At 53.3% G+C, this 20,211-nt stretch overlaps 1 protein-coding gene across 1 annotated transcript in view; it reads right to left on the bottom strand.

Moving 5' to 3' along the window:
- DPH1 (diphthamide biosynthesis 1) overlaps positions 1–20,211 on the bottom strand; it is a 34,934-nt gene that overhangs the window by 3,861 nt on the left and 10,862 nt on the right. The window contains exons 4-8 of the mRNA XM_033172205.1: positions 18,411–18,565; positions 16,152–16,273; positions 5,285–5,353; positions 1,892–2,048; positions 392–492 (exon numbers count right to left, since the gene is read on the bottom strand). Of these exons, the coding sequence (XP_033028096.1) occupies positions 392–492; positions 1,892–2,048; positions 5,285–5,353; positions 16,152–16,273; positions 18,411–18,565 (604 nt within the window). The remainder of the gene's footprint in view (positions 1–391; positions 493–1,891; positions 2,049–5,284; positions 5,354–16,151; positions 16,274–18,410; positions 18,566–20,211) is intronic.

Raw genomic sequence — 20,211 nt, 5'->3', positions numbered from 1 at the left:
TGGACTAGAACCTTGGCTTTGATTTTAAAAACAGCAAAGAAGCTTGCCCAATGACAGGGTCCTGCCACCAGAGTTCTGGGCACGGCGGCCGAAATTCCCCGACAAACAATGAAATGGGGGAAGAGCTGGGAGGAGGCCTCAGATATCCCAGTGCAGTGCAGTGGTCAGAGTGTCAGACGAGGACCTGGGAGAGACCAGGGTTCGAATCCTCCCACTTAGCCATGAAGCTCACCGGGTGTCCTTGGGGGCCAGTCGCTGCCTCTCTCACCCTCACCTACCTCACAGGGTTGTTGTGGGGGTTAAATGAGGAAGGGGAGCAGAACCAAGAACACCAGAGAGGGGAGGGGTAAGGGGGGGTGTCTTCTGACCCACGGCTCCTATCGATACTCACGCCTCAACATCGGGGAACAGCTGCAGTTTGCCAGGGAAAATCTCCGAGAGCAGGAGGCGGATGTAGGGGCGCCCCAAGGAACGGAGGGTGGACTCCAAGTGCTGCAAAAAAGAAGGGGGGGCGGAGCATGGAGAGAAGAGGAGAGGTTGGGACCCAGGACGGAGCCTTAACGGTGGTGGCACCAAACATGTACCCCCCGCAAAGAAGATCTCTTCGTCTGCGGAAAAACTCTCTATTCCAGAATGCTTTTCCTTTACCTCGGAAGTCAAACAGAATCCGTTCCAGAAGTTCGTTCCGCATCCGAAACATTTGACTTCCAAAGCGCGGCTTCTGATTGGAAGCTCCTGCAGCCAATCAGAAGCCGCGGGAAAAGGTCCGGGTTCCAAAAATAGTTTGCAAACCGGAACAGTCGGAACGTTCAACTCCCAAGGCGTTCGGGAGCCGAGGTACGACTGCATTTTATTTCAACAACTTACACATCACTTATTTACCATCGTCTCTAAGCGGCTTATTTTAGCTGAAGGAGGGGGCCCTGGAGGTGCTAACGATCCTGAAAGGACCCCTGAGCCCAGCGCCCTGTTCTCACCGTGGCCAACCAGGCGCTCCAAAGGGACCTGAGCACTTGAGCAACTCTCTGCTGTTTGCTCCCCATTGCTTGGTACACAGAGGTAGACTGCCCCTGGGCGTGGAGGTTCTGCTATCACAGCAGGCCTCCAATTGGAGCTGTCCGTCTAGCCCAGCCTCCTGCCTTTACCGTGGCATTCAGAAGCATTGCGGCCTCTGACACCTGCCCTCTCCCCCCCCCAACTAAGAATGTAATAAGGACTCTGTACAAGGACAGGAGCTGGCCAAGGGGGAATGGAGGCCGGGGGAGGACAGGACTTGATCTCTGTTGCTGGAGGGCCCCTTCACCCACTACGGCTCCATGCTTCTGTTGATTTATTCCTTGCCCCCCACCCTAAGATCCCAGGGCAGGTGACAGCATTAACAACAACCTTGAAACAACTTACAATGGCAGAAAACAGATGGGCCCTAAAATATACACCTTGTGTGTCAAAGCTAGAGCAAAGGGGGACATCTTTGACGTTCTCCAAAAGCTGGACAATGAAGGCGCCAGACACACCCCACGCAGCAGGGAGTTCCACAGCTCATTTTATTCCTAAAAGTATTTGTATACTGCTCTACCATACAAAAGCAAATTAAAAATAAAACCCACACCAAAGTGGTTTGCAGCTATAAAAAAGATAAAACCATACAAGAGAACCACAACATATTGGAAGTTCTGCAGCCTGGCTGGGCGGCTCTGTCTGTCTGGGCCGTGTCCTCGAACTCAGGTCCTGCCTCTGTTTCCCTGGGCGCAGAGGGGTAGCAGCTGCACCCAAGGGAGAGATCCAGACCCGTTGCTCCGCCCACGTTTGCTCCTGGCCCCGCCCCCTAGCCCCCAGGGTTGGAATCCCCCCCTCCACTGCCAGAGGAGGGACAAGGCAGGGAGTAGCTCACCTCCAGAATGGCTGGGGACCCCTGGCGCCCCAACGTCCCCAGGATGAGGCCCCACTTTCCGGCGCAAGACGCCTCCCGAACGGCTTCCTTCCGCATCCTCTGCATGCGCTCGTGGCCGTAGTGCTCCTCCGAGAAGACCTTGCTGTAGGGGTCGTACCTGCAGAGAGGGGGGAGGGAAGGGGTCAGAGGCTGGTGGGGAGGGACCCCCACCTCCCGAGAAAGGCCCTGAACTCAGGCAGGCAGCAGCTCCCACCGACAGCACCCCCCCATGCACTTCCCACAGGGGCCAAGCGCAGAACGTGGCATCCCGTATGCACACCTAAAGCTGCCTGACGCAGAGTCAGGCCTTAGGGTCTGGCTGGCTCAGAGCCGCCCACACTGACTGGCAGCAGCAGCTCTCCAAGAAGTCAGACAGGAGGTTTCTCCAATCTGAAGATGCCCCTGGGGACTGAACCTGGGACTTTTCTGCGGGCAAAGCGGGTGTTCTGCCGCTGAGCCCAGGGCCCTTTCCCTTCAAAAAATAAAAGAGCCAAGAACGCTAGTCCTCATGATTAAAGGGGCTGCTTCAACAGGAAGCTGCCTTTTGTCTGGAACAAACAGCTGGAGAATTGCGGGTCCTGCCTGGGAGCTTCCTGTCGGCCACCGTGAGAAGAGAGTTCAAGAAGGATACTGACAAGCTGGAACGTGTCCAGAGGAGGGCAACCAAAATGGTCAAAGGCCTGGAAACGATGCCTTATGAGGAACGGCTTAGGGAGCTGGGTATGTTTAGCCTGGAGAAGAGAAGGTTAAGGGGTGATATGATAGCCATGTTCAAATATATAAAAGGATGTCATATAGAGGAGGGAGAAAGGTTGTTTTCTGCTGCTCCAGAGGAGCGGACACGGGGCAATGGATTCAAACTACAAGAAAGAAGATTCCACCTAAACATTAGGAAGAACTTCCTGACAGTGAGAGCTGTTGGACAGTGGAATTTGCTACCAAGGAGTGTGGTGGAGTCTCCTTCTTTGGAGGTCTTGAAGCGGAGGCTTGACAGCCATCTGTCAGGAATGCTTGGATGGTGTTTCCTGCTTGGCAGGGAGTTGGACTGGATGGCCCTTGGGGTCTCTTCCAACTCTAGGATTCTATGATTCTAAGAGGATGCTGAGCCCCCTTTGGCCCGGCCCAACACTGCAGGGCTCTTCTGACATCCTTTGGGCTCTGCACATGCTCTAAAAGCCAGAAGAACCACGAGGTTCTTGGAAAGCAAAGGTGGTATATAAATGTTAATAATAATAATAATAATAATAATAATAATAATAATAATAATAATAATAATAATAATAATAATAATATAGCGGCACATCCCTCCAGCTTTTATCACAGGGGGAGAACTGCTTCTTTGGAATGGGAAGCAGTCGTACTAAAGGAATGGGGCTGCACCAGGTGGGGGATTGTGTGTGTGTGTGTGTGTATGTGTGTGTTGGGGGGGCGCACCCCCGTCTTCCTCCGCCCAGCAGAGCACCCACTGCAGTTTACCTCTCTCCCACCTGAAATCTAAACATTTTGACAAGCACCTCCAGAAACGTGGGTCTCCCATTACGCCCCCCCCCTCCCCAGCTGCCCTTCTTCTGGAGGCAGAGATGGGCCATAAAACGAGGCGATGATGAGCCCTGCTCAGAAGCAATGAAATATCCGCCGCTCTGCTGGGACCCCGCCTGCCCACCGCCCAAATCTGAATTCCTGAGCAGGTCGTTTGTTAGCGGCGGGCGGGGGGGACGGCAGCTTTATGGGGCAGAGAGGCGGCCCAGCCCAGCCGCAGCTTGATTAAAATTCCCTCTGCCAAGCCGGGTAACAAATCACCCGTTTTCCAGGGAAGCGGCGATGGGGAGAGAGAGCGCAGCAGAGCGTGGCCGCCTGCGGAAATCTGGCCTCTCCTGCTGGGGGGGGGGGAGAGGGTTGCCCATGGCTACTGGCCAGGGTGGCTAGTCGCAAGGGCAGGAGGAAGGACGGGATGAGCCACTGGCCCGATCCCGTAGGCTCTTACAGAGGAGGAGAGGGTGCCCAATGGCTACTGGCCAGAAGTCGCAGCAACCGGCCTTGCCACCTTCAGCAGAGGAGGCAGAAGCACAGTCGTCGCAGCCAGAAAGCAGAAAGGCAGCAGGAAACAGGGAGCCAACACACGCTGCAAGGCTGTGCTGCAAGCAGGATCCGACCCCTGCACTGGGCTGCGGAAGAAGCGACCGCCTTCGGGAAAACTGCACAGTTCCGGTTGCCACAACTCAAAAAGGATATCGTGGATTTGGAAAAGGTTCTGAGTAGGGCCACCCAAATGGCCCCCGAGGATGGAGAGACTCCCCTCCGGCTGCAGCATTTCAGACTTTTTAGCTTGGGGGAAAGGTGAGTAAGAGGCAGCGTGACAGAAGCTTTTATAAAAGTAATCTCTCCCTCTCCTGACTTGTGCATGTCCAATAAAGCTGAGTGTGGGACAAATATAAGGAAGAACTTTGGTAAACTGTGGAACTCCCTTCCACTGGAGGCACGTGGTGGCCACCCTTAAAAAGAGGATTGGACAAATTCAGGGAGAAGGAGAGGGTCACTAGCCAGGACCGCTCTGCTCTGCCCTCTTCTGGAAACCACAGGAGGGGGAGAGTTGCTCTTGCGTTCGAATCCTGATTACGGGTTTCTCTTTGGGGCATCCTAGTTGCTGTCCTCCCAGACGGGCCCCTGGCCTGATTCAGTCGGCTCTTCTTCTGTTCTGAGCAGAAGGAAGGCTCCCTCCCCACACGCAAACTCCCTCTTCACGTCTGCCTTCCTGTTTGCCTTCTGGTAATCGCTGTTTGCTGTCCTTCCTGCTCAGCCCAACCTTGAATTCCCAGGCCGGCCTTTAACAAGATTGTTCCGCCCGTTTAGCGGGAAATCAGGCTGCACGGAGGGGCTGCGTTGGGGTCCTAAGGAGAGCGGGTGGGAGCAGGCAGCAGGTGTTGAGGGGGGGCCAGGTGTGAGAGGGTGAAGGGTGGGGCGCACAGGACTGGGGTTTTTGGGAGTCGTAGAGCCAGAGGGCTCCAGTTGGTGGAGGCTGAGAACGTGGTCCTCTGAGCTGACCATCTCCTAATCAGTCCAGCCCAACGTCTGCTCCCAAAGTCCCCTGGAAATTAAAGTTTCCATAACAAGGAAGGCACTTTTACAGAAGTGGAGAACCACACAGCTGGGGACGAATGCGGCCCTCAAGGCCTCTTTGGCCCCCAAGACGCTCTTCCCAGGCCACGCCTCCTCCCTAGGCATGCCCTCTATATCCAAGTCACCCCTCCCTCCTTGGCCACACCCTCTGTAGGCCACGCCTCCTCCCTAGCCACACCTCCTATCTCCAGGCCACCCCTCCCTCCCCAGCCCCTCCCCCTGCCCCCCCTCCAATACCTGTAGGCAGGAATCCCTGGGTTGGCAATCATGATGGACTCCAGGTGGAAACGGCCGTCTCCCAGGTACCTGGAAGCAGAAAGGAACGGAAGAGGTAAGGGCGGGCTGCGTCTCAGCAGAGGAGGGCCTGCTTGGCATGCAGAGGAGTCCTGGGTCCAATTGCCAAGGGCATCTCCAGGCAGGGCTTCCTGCTTAAGCAAACCCTTGGTTTAGAATCATGAGGACTAGAATGCTGAACTCTCTACTACTACTGTACTACTCTGCAATGGTCTGACTTGGAAGGCGGCCAGTCAAAGGGAGGGCGGCTCCCAGAGCCAAGGGCGAGAAGGGCCACCAGACCCCCAGGAAGGGAGGGGGGGTCTGAAAATAAGCCCCTCTCCAGCCCCGCAAAGAGGGTCCACCGTTTGTTCTGAAGGAACGTAAGAACGTAAGGGCAATCAGTGGCCCATCGAGTCCGGCATCCTGTTCTCACGTGGCCACCCAGATGCCCCCATGGCAAAGCTCCCAAGCAGGATTTGAACCCAAGAGCCCGCGCCCCCTCTTGTGGTTTCCAGTAACTGGGACAACCCAGAAGCATCTCTGAGCAGAGCCACGCTGGCAGGGAGCCCTCCAGAGCCCTTTCTTCTTCCTCCGTGGATTTCTCCAATCCTCTTTCAAAGTTGGTGGCCCTCACAGCCTCCTGTGGGAGGGAGTTCCACTGTTTAACTCTTATCTGTCCCGAATCTTCCAAAAGGAACCTCGCTTGAAGCAATCTGGCTTTCTCAAGAGGCGCCTCCCCCCCCCGTGCCGCTCAGGCTGCTTTCCTGCAGATTCTCTCGCGGCTCCTGCTAACGCTGCATTTTCATTTTAAAAAATGGATCGTGCTTTTCCGTTTGCCATTACACCTTGATGTTTTTGTTGTGCAAAAACATATCCCCCTTTTTTTTTAAGGCAAGCAAGGAACTTTAGTATAAACACGTAAACACAATCTGGCTCTTTGTTACTGCATCCTGTTTGTTTTGCCAGCAAAACGTTATTTCCAAAGGCAACGGGGGACGCAGCTGGGTAGACTTCTTCTGAACGTGGAGGTACCATTTCATGCCAATGAAGCACGGCCCTTTTAATCTCCAGAATGGACTTTTGACTTTTTATATAAAACAGGGAGGGGCAGCCTGTCGAACACACACACACACGGACCCCACCTCCAAGATGGTGGCGATTTCAACTCCCCGCAGCCAGGAGGACCAATGGTTAGGGACGGTGGGAGGTGGAGTTCTGAAAGATCAGGCCAAAGGGGGCCCATCTGGTCCAGTGTCCTGTTCTCACAGGGGCCCAATCCCCCAATAGCACCTTGGAATTGAGATAGACTGCCTCTGCACCTGGAGGTTCCATAAGAACACCAGAAGAGCCAAAACGGGTCCAGTCCAGCCCAGCATCCTGGTCCCCCAGGGGCCAGCGAATGCTGCCGGTCAGTGCAGGCAAGGCTGAGCTAGATGGAGCTGACTGTGCGGAATTGTGGCAGCTTCTTTTGTCCCTGCTTAAATCACCCCTTTATTTGGGACCACGAGGATTAGATTCTTGGGCTCTCTTTTTTTTAAGAAAAGGGGCACAGCTCAGCAGGCAGAAGCTTCCTGGTTTGACCCCCACTGGCATCTCCAGATAGGCCTGGCAGAGACCCCACTCCAAGTGCTGAGCTGGGTATTGTTTCAGGCCTCCCTGTGCCCCATTTCTTTCCCAGGACCCCCGTCCCCAGAGAGAGCACCCCTGGGAGCTCCAGGATGGGTCCTTAGCGAGGGAGAAGTCTCCGCTTCCCATTGTAATCAGATTCCGAGTCAGCAATTACACCTCAAACTCTTTCGTTCGGCTGCCCTAATGGAGTGAGGGGTCGGAAAATGAATCCGGACAGAATACCTGACTAGATTTTTTGCCTTTAATTGTAGAATGACATTTCGGAGGATCAAAGCTAATTTGCCTGCTTTCTTTGAAAGCGTCCGCCCAGGAGACGGGCACAATAATTACTGAGCCCGAGCTGGTGTCGCGGCAGCAGCACCCAGAGCAGGGAAGGGGGCCGGGGGCCAGTTGGGGTGCAGCACAGGCAAGGAGGGTCTGTCGCCCCTCTGAACCCCCGTTTGTGGAACGAGGGAGAAGCCCTCCAGAGCCTGGGAGGGTGAGGAGTCAAGCGGAGGTGGAAGGTCTGCGAAAGGGAAGGGAGCTGTCCAGGGTGGATCTGCGGAACTCATGGCCACTGGGTACTGCTCTTCTCTCGCGAAACTGCAGTGTGGCACAGCAGGCAGCCCGAGGGTGGCTAACATGTCACTCTCCAGATATCGCTGAGCTCCCCTGCTCCGACTGGCCCCCTAGCCTGGTCAGAAATGAAGGGAGCTGGGAGCTCAAGGGAATCTAGAGGGCCACAGATTAGCCACCCCTGGGCTCAAGGGCCCGACTCAAAAGCAACATTTCGGTGGCTGACTGCAGGGCCTGGTCTACCTCGCAGGGTTGTCGGGAGGATAAAATGAGGAAAGGGGAGAACCGGGACACAACCTTGATTTCCTTGGAGAAGAGGCGAGATAAAAACCGAATAATACATAAAATATATTTTACAAATGTGACAAAAGACAGAAAAATCCTTCTCCCATCCGACCCAAGGATGCAGTTAAAGAGCTTCCACCCTGTCAGCTGATAAACTGTCCCAAGAGGTTGCCGCAAAGGTTAAATTCTGCATGACTGACCCATTGCAAAAGCAGACCCCCTGTTTTGAATAGTGTTGATATTGGGTCATAAAACCTTTGACCCAAGTAGTGCTGCTGGCCGGCACTGCAATCAATCACCTTTACGATCGTCTCCGACATCAATGGCGCCCAGGCACACTTCTGCTTCGCCCTGAGCGTTCTCCAATTGCAGAGTTAAGCACAGCGTCGCGATGGCTTTTTAGGTCTGCTTCTCCGTGGCGTCGTGAAATAACTTGACAGACGCCAGTGCTACTAAACTAAACTAGACTTTATTTAGTAGCACACACACACAAGTCCTCCAGACTTGAGCTGCATGCTTGCAGCAAACTAACATACAGCAGTAACACAAAGCAATAAGGCAGAATGAATGCAGAGAAGGGGAAAGTGAAACCAAACCTCCCCTTTTCTAGACAAAGGAAAAGTGCCCGTATTACAGTGGGCAAGGCTAAACTCCCAGGATCAGAACGCCTCTTGCATCATTAACTCTAAGATGCCCAGAAAACCTGACACCCCCTCTCGTTCGCAATCCTGGGTAGACATATATACATTTCATTCAACATTTAACCCATCACAGAAAACTTCGTGTTTCTGGAAACTCAAGGGCTTTGTGAATCCATCGGCAAGATTCATTTCGCTAGGACAATATTTCAGCTTGACCACATTTGTCCTAACGCTCTCATGCACATTTTTGAACCGAATATCCAGGTGTTTGGTTCGTGCGTTGAATTGACCGGATTCAGCCAACTTCAGGCATGGCTGGTTATCCTCCCATATGGTGATGGGTAGGTAACACTTCTCACACACTTCCTGCACTAGGCACTTGTAGAATTCAAGCTCTCGACACATTTCTGAAAGAGCACTGAACTCTGCCTCAGTTGACGATAGAGCAATTAAACTCTGCTTTTTTGACCCCCAGCCAATTACAGAACCTCCAAATTTTACCACTATTCCAGAAATTGACTTTCTGTCTGAGCCGCAAGCCCAATCAGCATCCACCCAACATTGAAGCTGTTCATCACCTTGGGCTGTCAGTGTGAGGCTAAACTCTTTGGTCTCTTGCAAATATCTAAGAACTCTTTTGACCCCATTCCATGCCATCACACTGGGCTTTGCTGCCTCTTGGCTCAGCAGATTAACTGCAAATGCAATATCGGGCCTGCTCCACTGCGAGAGATAGAGCAGGCTTCCCAGAGCAGATTGATATACCTCTTGGTTCTCAAACTCTCTTTTTTCAACAAATTGGTTGTCAGTTACAAAACTCGTTTCCATTGGTGTCCTTGCACCTTTGCAGTCTGCCATATTGAATTTTCTGAGCAACTGATCAATCTTTGCGCTCTGGTTCAACACAAAACTGCCATCTTGGTCTCTGTGAATCTGAACCCCTAGATACATGTTCACAGGACCCAACTCCTTGAGTTTGAAGTGCTGCCTCAGCTTACTTGCAAACTCCTGCACCTGTTTGTTTGTGTTGGCCACTAGAACAATGTCGTCGACAAAGATCAGGGCCAATTCTTGTTGCTGACCTTTCCCTTTTATATACAAACAGTTGTCCGCATGGCTTTTCCTGAAGCCTAGCTTCTCCAGCGCTTGGTCGAGACACTGATTCCAGTTTCTCGCGGACTGTTTGAGACCATAAATGGAGCGGTGTAGCCTCCATACTAGACCTGGCCTGTCGCCCTCAAAACCCGGAGGAGGTAGCATATAGATTTCCTCCTGCAGCGGTGCATTTAAGTAGGCGACATCAATGTCAAAATGAGCAGCTTCTGCGCCTCTCTGCGCTGCTACAGCAAGAAGCAATCTCATTGTTTCACTACGGGACGTGGGTGCATAGACTTGTGAGTAATGCACTCCTGGCCTCTGGCTGAAACCTCTTGCCACCAATCTAGCCTTATATTGTGGCTCTCCACTTGCAGTGGGTTTCAATCTATAGACCCAGCGACAGCTCACAGCTTGCTGTCCAGCTGGCAGAGTTGTCAGCGTGAAAACTCCAAGAGATTTCATGGCACTAAGTTCTTTCTCCATTGCTTGTTGCCACTTGCTGGATTCTGCCTGAGGTAATCTCTGCACCTCAGCGAAACTTTCCGGTTCGCAGTGAGCAAAACCAGCCCAAACATTAGTGGCTTGGAACCTGTCAGGAGGTTTCCCCTTTGTAGTGCGCTTGGAACGCCGTGGCACCACCGGTGACTCGCCCCCTGACCCAGACGTGCTAGACTCAGCCTGGGAGTCCCTGGCGCCTGGTGAACCACCAAGCGACCTACTGCGCTTGCTATGTCCCCCTGGACTGGGTTTCCCTGTTGGAGACCTTGGAGACCTACCTCGCTTGCCTCTCCTACCTACTTCTGGAGATGTGGGTGCACTCCTTGGTTCTGTCTTCACCTGTCTCTTTGGGATTGCCCCCTCTGACACTGCACCCTGGTCGTGTTCGGGAATGCGGCCTGAAACACCAGCAGGTTGACCACCTTCTGCACCACTAGCAGGTGTAACTGGCTGATCTTCATAGTCAAGATCGCTGAACGGATCTGTGAGCACCTCAGGATTTCCGTGAATCCTTTTCCAGCCTTGCTGCTCACAAAACTCAGCGCTCCTGCTGATTATGACTCGTGAACGATCGCCATCTGGGAAAGCAAATCTCCAGGCTTTCGAACCTGTCTCGTAGCCACAGAAAATCAACTTTTGCGATCTTGGACTGCCCTTTCTACGCAAATGTTTGGGGATAAGAACCCAAGCTTCTGCCCCGAAAGTCCGAAAATAGTGGACCTTGGGCTTCTTTCCATAGAGTAGAAAGTAGGGCGTGGTCCCTATCACGGAACTATATGTCCTGTTAAGAGTGTGGCAGACAGTTCTCCAGGCTTCAGCCCAATAGCATCTTGGCAAGCCTGAATCAAACAAGAGAGCATCTACTGCCTCCTGCATTGTTCTATTCCGCCTCTCAGAAACACCATTCTCTTGAGGAGAATAAGGAGCAGTTTTTCTATGCTTGATACCTTTGGCACGAAAAAAATCCTGCAGCTTAGATGCAGTAAATTCTGTGCCTCGGTCTGTCTGAAACGCTTTCACGCGGGTTCCAAATTCCACCTCTACTGCTTTCACCCATTCTATAATCTCTTTCGCTGTTTGCCCCTTGTCTTTGAGCGTGAAAATCCATCCTGCTCGACTAAAATCATCAGTGAGACAAAGAACATAGCGAGAATTACCCATGCTTGGCACCCCCATCGGACCACAGAGATCCGCATGCACAAGCTCGAAAGCTTGCTTGGTCACCCTATCAGATGATGGGTAGCTGCAAGAATGCACTTTGGCTCTTTTACAAGCTCTACAGTCTAGAAACTTGGAGCACTCCTTCATTTTACAACCATCAGTGCACTCTACCTGCTTGCGCACGTATTTCCAATTCACGTGCGAGAATCTGCGATGCCATAAATGCAAACACTGATCATGCGTGGGTAAGTTGGCATACTGAGCTTGAGTCTCCTCAGAGATGCCATTACTTGTTTCAGCACCCTGCGCCCTCTCTGTGGCGCTGTTGTCAGTTTCCAGCATATACACCCCATCATGGCCTTTCACCTGGACCAATTGTTTCCCATCTTTGGAGATGGTGCATACCTGGTTCCCAAAACTGACCAGATAACCTGCATTGTCTAAAGCTGAAACAGAAAGTAAACCAAATTTCATACCATCTAAAACATACACATCAATATCATCATTAAGACAAGGCATGAACATAACACCAGTTTTGGTAACAGGTCTTGTGGTTGAATCAGCCAGAGTGACTGCAGTTGCATCTTGGATCGGCCTGCAGTTCCGCAACTGGCTGCTAGGTGGCGCTAGATGTCTCCCCGCACCACTGTCTATAAGCCAACGCAGCTTGGGGGTAGCAACTGTCTTTCCAACCAAAGCATATGCAGCTGCTTTGCAGTGGGCTCCAGCCCCTCCTCTGCTTGCTCTGGAAGGTCCTCTTCTCCCACGACGTGGTCTTCCTTTCATCTCCCAGTTGCCATGGAAACCATCTTTGAAGTCAGCCTGATCGCAGTCTGCCTGAAGATGGTTATCAGAATTGCACAGATAACAACGCTTAGCTGCAAAAGCTTTAACAGAGCTCTCAGCGTTTTCTCCACTCCTGGGCTTAGGCAAAAAGCAACCCCCCTTAACAGCTTTCCCTTTCTCTCTCTGCCTCCGGTCCTGTTCGTCCTGCAGCCTCCCAGTAACATAGTCCAGATTCAACTGGCTTGCAGGCATGGACTCCAGCGTTAGGGAAAGAGTCTCATAACTGGGGTCTAGTGAGCTCAAAAGGATATAGACCTTTTGTTCCTCTGAGAAAGGAACATTCAGCTGTCTCAACTTGTTGAAGAGTGCCAGCATTTTGGCCACATGTTGACGCACACAGCCTCCTTCTTGCAAACGTAACTCAAACAGCTGTCTAGTTGTATGAAGTTTGGCACCAGCTGACGTTCTTTGAAACACACGCTTAAGACACTCCCAAATTTGGTGGGCATTAGTGGCAGTGTCTATGTGCACCATCAGCTCTTCCTCTATGCCCATGACTATGTGAGCAGTAGCCCTCTGGTCTTTCTTAAGTGCTGCAGCAGCTTCAGCAGCAGGGGCTTGAACTGGTGGGCTCTGAGTACAAGTCCAAAGATCTTTAGCAATCAGAAAAATCTCCATTTTCTTGGCCCAATCTTGCCAATTCCTCCCATCCAACCTTGGAAAGGGTGGCACGAAACTCTCATGGGACTGCGCCATCTCCCCCCTGGGGCTTGAGGTAACTCACGTGGCTGCAAACTCAGCACTTGCCTCTCAGCTCCCAGCTCCGGAAAACGGCTTCTCTTCACCAGCGAGGTTTCCCTGCTTTGTGCCTCAAAAGCATGGCACAAAACAGTCCTCCAGCTGGGCTATCGGCTGCCGGCCCCAGCAGACATGCAGACCTCCCGTCCTGGCAATCAATCTCCTCAGGACGCCTCGCCATCAAAGCGTAGCTTCTTGGCAATAAAGCAATTAAGCCATTAAGCCATAACCTGTTTTGAATAGTGTTGATATTGGGTCATAAAACCTTTGACCCAAGTAGTGCTGCTGGCCGGCACTGCAATCAATCACCTTTACGATCGTCTCCGACATCAATGGCGCCCAGGCACACTTCTGCTTCGCCCTGAGCGTTCTCCAATTGCAGAGTTAAGCACAGCGTCGCGATGGCTTTTTAGGTCTGCTTCTCCGTGGCGTCGTGAAATAACTTGACAGACGCCAGTGCTACTAAACTAAACTAGACTTTATTTAGTAGCACACACACACAAGTCCTCCAGACTTGAGCTGCATGCTTGCAGCAAACTAACATACAGCAGTAACACAAAGCAATAAGGCAGAATGAATGCAGAGAAGGGGAAAGTGAAACCAAACCTCCCCTTTTCTAGACAAAGGAAAAGTGCCCGTATTACAGTGGGCAAGGCTAAACTCCCAGGATCAGAACGCCTCTTGCATCATTAACTCTAAGATGCCCAGAAAACCTGACACCCCCTGCAGGCATCACCAACATGGCTCCCTCCTGACGTGATAAACTACAACTCCCATCAGCCACTGCCAGGACAGAGGGTGCTTCCCATCAGACACAGCGCAAGGCATTACATGCTGGCAGGGCCTGATGGGAGTTGTAGTCTACAGACAAGAGGCGGTGAGCCTCAGGCTTTGGGGGTGGCTGTGGCCCTCCATGCCCCTCTGTCCGGCCCTTAGGATTCTCCACAGGCCACGCCCCTCTGCCTGCTCCTCCGTGAACTGTAGCCACGCCTCTTGCCCCCCTGGACAGAGAGACCCCTGGCTGCGGCAGGGCTGGCCACCCGACAAAAGCATGCGGCCCCCAGGAAACGGCTCACCAAGGAATGTGGCCCCCAGGGGGCAAAAGGTGAGCCCTCCGACCAAAAGAAACAGAGGCTTTGGCACGCTGTGGGGTCCGGAAGGAGCCAGGGCTACTCATCACTCTCCAAATCCTGAGAAGTAACCCTCCGAGTGGCCTTTGGCGGTACGAGGTCCCGCTCCGGCAAGCGCCATCCATCAACGCTGGCGACTCCGCACCGGCATCTAATAGTTGGCGTGCGCCTTCATTGCTGCCAAATTTAATTAAATTTGGAGGGGCGCTCAGGAGTGTCGCTCGATGGATCCCGACTGCTGAGTCTGGTCTGGCAGCCTCTCTCCAGGGATTTGGGGAGGGGTCATTCCCAGCCCCACCCAACAGATGTCACCAAGGGGGATTGAACAGAGACCCCCTTTTGCCTCCCAGGGTCTTAAGGCGTCTTTTAAGACCCCGAAGCACCTCTCCTCAAAGATGCCCCTCGGATGCTGCTCTGCGCTTGACCAGGGCAGAGACACAACAGGGAACCTCCCTGGAGGAAAGGCCTGCCCTGTGGCGCCAGTATCAAGAACATGCAGCCTAATGGCACCCGAGACTTAGAGGCAACCCTCCGTCTGTTGGTGAAAGGCAGCCACCAGGACGGAACTGTGCATCACACAGAGGTACAGCGGGAGGCCTCCTCTGCCTCCGCATCTCCTCTTGCTGCTGCTGGGGTCCCAGCCTGCCCTGACTGACGAGTTGCTGGTCCCCATCAGGAGCAGCAGAGTTCGGCTTTCAGGGGGCTGGACTAGAGGACCCTTCCAACCCCACGATCCCGCAAGTCTCTGGACTCCTAGGAAGGCAGCCCCAACCTGGCTGCGCTTGTGAACAGGCGTATCCCAAACCACCCAGTTCCCCTGGGAGGAGGGGAAACTGGGGAAGATTGGCCACGGTGGCGGCAAAAAACCCTCCATCATTTTGGTTGGGGGGCTGGCCAGAAAAGCCCCCTCCCCTCCCTGTGGCCTGCCCACCCCCTCCCCTCCCAGAGTGGGGGGGCATTATTTATTTCCCTCTGTCTCCCCGCTGCGCCGTTCACAGCGCATTAAGCATTTCCATTACCTCTCATAATTAGGTGTGCGGGAGGCAGGGGCCGGCTAATTCGCTGTCCTTAAAGAAAATTAATGGGGTTGCCGCATCAGGCCCAGAGTCGTCTGTCTTCCCCCAAAGTGCCAAGTTCTCCCCCCAAACACACACACTCTCCCTCTGGCCCCACATCTGGGGGGCAAAGTCCCACCCATGCCTCCCACAGACAGGAGTCGATCCAGGACCAAAAGGTGCGTGGCGGAAGCAGCCAGAACTTCTCAAAAACTTCCGCCAAGATCTCCAGATGTCACAAGGGGGTTCTGTGGGGTCTCCAGGCCGAGAGGCACCACAGTCTCTGGGCATGGTGCTTGTAAATATGACCCCACCCCACCCCACTGATACCTGATCCATGGGACCTTCCCCGGCCCCCACCCATAGGACATTACCGCCACCAGCCAAGCTGTGTGAAGCGGCATTCCTGAAGCTCCCAAAGGTCAAGGGCGAGGCACTCTGCGTCTGCTCAGAGGCCCCCTTCTCCTTCGTCCCTTCAGCTCAGAGTTAAGTCGGGGCAGGAAACCTGCCGTAGCCCCCGATCCCATTACGGATGCTGGGGGAGGCACATCAATTCCCCCACATGGTTTCTGGGTCCTGCAAGATTCTCCACAGCACAAAAAAGGGAAGAACCCGCAAGACCCATCTCTTGAATTACGGCACGAAAACTGCGTGGAACTTTGCCATTGTGCAGAAAATAGTCCGTAACGTCTGAGTCACGAAAGGAAAAGAACCCGTGAGAGGTTTTTGGTCAGCCGACAACCGGCAAGACTCGCTTCCCTATACAGTACCGGAAAAGGGACGGAAGGACTTCCTGAGGAACAGGAAGTGTTTGAGCACCCAGATACGGCTGGGCTCACCTGCATAACGGAGAGACAGCTCAAGGCTGACTTTCTGCATTTGTGTGTGACTTTTTACTGAGCATTATTGCCGTCCGTAAAAGGTGATCTGTGATAAGTTACTGGATAGATTTTATTTTGTGATCTGTGCTACCATTGATCTTGCCAAACCACAGACACGTGCATCTTCCTCTGGCCCAGATGCAACGAAACATGTCTTTGCCGCATCAGCCTCTGCGCCCGTAGCAGGCGCTGCAACCCTCCAGCAATTTGACTCCAGCCCCGAAGGCACCCTGCTCCACTGTCTCCCAACACATCTGTCTAGCCAAGAGCCCCAATCCCAAGCAAGGCCCACACGTGGGGTTCCTACTCACACGATGGCGTCCGTGGCCTGGGCCAGGCGGGGGGCTGTGCACCCCAGCAGCTCCCCAGGCGAGAGAGGCTTGCACTGCGGGGTGCAGATGGAGTAGTCAGCTTGGAGAGCCTGCCGGGCAGCCTGTCGGGGGGGGGGCAAGAAGGAGGACGCAGAAAAACAGGGGCTGAGATTAATAACGGTTGTTCTCACTGTTGTTATTACATCTGCACCTCGAGTAAAGGAGTTTCGCAATATAAAATCAGCACACCAAACCTCCTACCAATGTAGAGATGTTGTCAACGGAAGAGACCTTAAATTATTATCTCGGCAGCTCAAATAGTTGCTTGTGACTCAACAGAAAACAGCCCAAAATCTGACACTGGACGCTTGGTACCGCCAGTTTCGGAACAGAGCAATAATAGGGGGAAATGCGCATAATTTGAGATTTCGACGAGGGCCAGAGCCTCCCGGCACCTTTTCTAAAGCTTGTCCTTCCGTTCTTACAAATGCAGCAGAATGATCCTTTTCAAGGCGACCCTCAACCCAAGGCTGCCGAATCTGGATCATCAGATCAATGCTGGCATTCTTTGCTTGAGCTTCCTTATTTTAACCCACCTGCAACTGTACAAGTCCTCCATGCCTGTTTTAGGGCTTTGTTTCCCATCATTCCAATTTTGTCTGCTGTCCTAACCGTTCTCTCCGTTTTATATATGTTATAAAACCAAAAGAAAAAGGACTTCACTGGGAACACACAAACCCCAAACACATGAAAAACCCTAAAATTACTTTTGAGAGCTCCAGTTCCCCAAAGCTGGGTCCACGGCCATCTTCCTGACCGAGAAAGAGAGGTGCTCTGGAGGCTCAGCACCACCCTGGATGGGAGCTGGGCACACGACTGTCACGTTGCGTGATGAGGGGGGCTCCCCCCTCCCCCCCAAAACCCAAAACGGCACCCCTGGGAACTGATCTGGGCCACGTGGGGCTTGGCAAGGCATCAATTAAAAGGGCAGGAGCTGCGTCTGCCTCCTTAACGCTCCAATGCTGCCGTGTTCAGACGGCTCCGGCGCCCGGCACCCATCCATCTCTGCCCACCCAGGCGCTCCGCAGGCCCTGCTGGGACCCCTCCCTGCCTGCCACCCGCTTTGTGACGCTCGCTCGGGCTGTCTTGGGTGACAGTAACAGAGTGGCTGCCAAGCGGGGATGTGGTGAGAGAAGCGGCAGACAGGAGCTCAGACAGCCACCCTGGGATGTTAGAGAGCTTGCCGATCCCGCCAATTAAAAGCGGGTTTCGGAGAAAGCAGGGAGGAGAATAATATGAATATAGTTGGATGGGACCCCCCAGGGTCATCCAGTCCAGCCCCCTGCAATGAAGGAATTGCAGCTGAAGCATCCCTGGCAGGTGGCCATCTAACTTCTGGTTAAAAACCTCCGGGGGGGGGGGAGCCTACGTGGGGTGGCTCTTTAGGGTCTCCACAAAGGATAGGCGGTCCCCCTGTACCCTGAAATTCTAGCACCAAGCAAGGCAGGTGACACACAGAGCCATCTTCAAATATCTGAAGGGAGATGGAGCCGCTCTGTGAGGGAGGACCTCAACCAATGGATTCAGATCACAAGAAAGGAGATCCCGACTCAACATCAGGAAGAACTTTCTTGACAGTCAGAGCCGCTCGAGAGTGGGGCGGTCTCCCTCGGGGGGTGGTGGCCTCTCCTTCCTTGGAGGTTTTTAAGCAGAGATTGGACGGCCATCTGTCGTGAATGCTTTGGCTGAGATTCCTGCATTGCAGTGGGTTGGACTACATGACTTTTGGGTACCATTCTATGATTCTACGATCTAGTCCGGGCATAGGCAAACTCGGCCCTCCAGATGTTTCGGGGCTACAACTCCCATCATTCCTGACCACTGGTCCTGTTAGCTAGGGATGATGGGAGTTGTAGTGCCAAAACACCTGGAGCGCCGAGTTTGCCTATGCCTGATCTCGTCCGTCTTCCTTTCCTCAATGGGAAGCCCACAAGCAGGGCCCGGGCGAAGCAGCAACCCTCTTCCCCTTGTGACTCCCAGTAACTGGTATTCGGGGACATCCTCCCTCCAACAGCCCTGGTGGTCGGAAGCCACGGACATCCTCACCCTCTTACATGAATAAAGAGGAGTCCACCTTTAAAACCATCACTGGCTCCTGCGGAGGAGAGTTCCACCGTTTAACAACACGCTGTCTGAAGGAGGATATGCGCGCAGGACTCCCAGCGCACACAATATTGTGATTTCTTTCCCTATTCTTACCTGCAGCGCCGAGACGAACTGGACGGTGCTGACGAGGGCCAGCGCGGCCCCCGCAGGGAAGTTGAAGCGCAGGGTCTCCACAAAGTGCCCCGTGTCAATCTTGATGTCCACAAAGACATAGAGCATCTTCACTCCCTGCGTGGAGTCGATGGGAACTGGAGGGAGAGGGTAGAGCAAAGGACAGGGCGTGTTTTTGGGGGGGCACCAGGGAGAGAAGAACACTGACCCCCCCACCCCTCCATTCAATAGATTTCAGGTCGCACCCCATTAAGATAAAACAAAATCGAAAATTCTTTCCAGTAGCACCTTAGAGACCAACTGAGTTTGTTCCTGGTATGAGCTTTCGTGTGCATGCACACTTCTTCAGATACACTGAAACAGAAGTCACCAGATCCTTAAATATAGTGGGGGAGTGGGGAGGGGATTTACTCAGAAGGGTGGTGGGAATGGGTGATAGGCTGATAAGTGTGGAAAACCTGTTGACGACTCTAAACGGCTGCAATTAGTCTTGCAGGGAAAGGCAAGGGGTGAGATAAATATTCTTAATTAAGATAAATATTCCCATTAAGATAAATATTCTTACTCAGCAGCAAACCCCACCAACCCAAGGTGGGAAGATCCCACACTGCCACAATCGCAACATGCGCAAACACTGGGTGAAGAAAGTGGCCAAGTGTGACTTGCCTTCTGCCCAGTCCCAGCAAAATGAAACAGACAACAACCTCCATCAAGTTTCTAGCCCATATGAGGTGCAGGGAGAGCCAAGCAGAGCAGGAAAGTAGCTCTGGCTACCCAGCCACCGCTGCAAAGAGCACATCCACACAGACGCTGACTCTGGCCCCTTTGCAGGTCGAAACACAAGGCAGAAAAGGATAAGAATGAAGAATGAATTGCTGGCTGCGATTCCTGTGTTGCAGGGGGTTGGGCTAGATGACCCTTGGGGTCCCTTCAAACTCTACAATTCTATTATTCCATGAGTCCGTAATGCATTTAATGGCTCTACCGAGGGAGGCGGTGGCATAAAGACACCAGATTGCAAAGAGAGGGGACTCCCCACAACTCAAGGAACTCAAGGTGTTCCACACCTTCCAAGAAGAGACGGATTCTCCTCCCCAAACTGCACACCACAGAACGGGATTTCATTCCAGAAGGAGCACCTCCCATCGCTCCTCTGCGTGAGTGGCTGTTCTGTGACGGAAAGCCATTTCCGCCCCTGTCCTTGCAGTGGGTGTGACTTCAGCACCCAATCATCCCTCCCAACATGACGGAGTTGCCTGCCCTCCGAGGAGGGAGAGTCCACCACCTCCTGAGGGAGTCCGCTCCACTGTCTCTAAATGCAAAATCTCAGAGAACTTTTTTTTGGGGGGGGGAGGTGTCCCTCCTGGCCCCCATCTTAGCCAAAGGAACGGGAGCCCACTCAAAAATTTAAACACATAGACACAAGTCGTGCCAAAGCTGTGCCTCCACCTGTCATGCAGGGGGGTTGGGCTAGATGACCCCTGGGGGTCCCTTCCAACTCTGCAATTCGCCAAGGAGGCTTTTCTGAGCAGCGGTTTGGGTGCTTCGCTTTTGGTGGCTTTTCAATCTCACCGCCAGAGAGAGAGAGAAAGAGAGAGAGAGAGAGAGAGAGAGAGACAGCATGCAGCGTCAATTAAACCTCTCCTAAACGGAACTCAGAACTTGGTTGCCACACGTCTGCCTGCCCACAACACCCCTGCGGTGCTGGCGCTCTAGGGCCACTAGCTCAGGAAAGGGGGGGGGAGTTGTATTGCCAGCCCCCCCCCATCCCACTACCCTGCCT

Source organism: Lacerta agilis, chromosome 15, assembly GCF_009819535.1.
Source record: "Lacerta agilis isolate rLacAgi1 chromosome 15, rLacAgi1.pri, whole genome shotgun sequence".
Taxonomy (NCBI): Eukaryota; Metazoa; Chordata; class Lepidosauria; order Squamata; family Lacertidae; genus Lacerta; species Lacerta agilis.
Note: the sequence above shows the minus strand (reverse complement) of the source record. Positions and strands in the feature narration are given on the sequence as shown.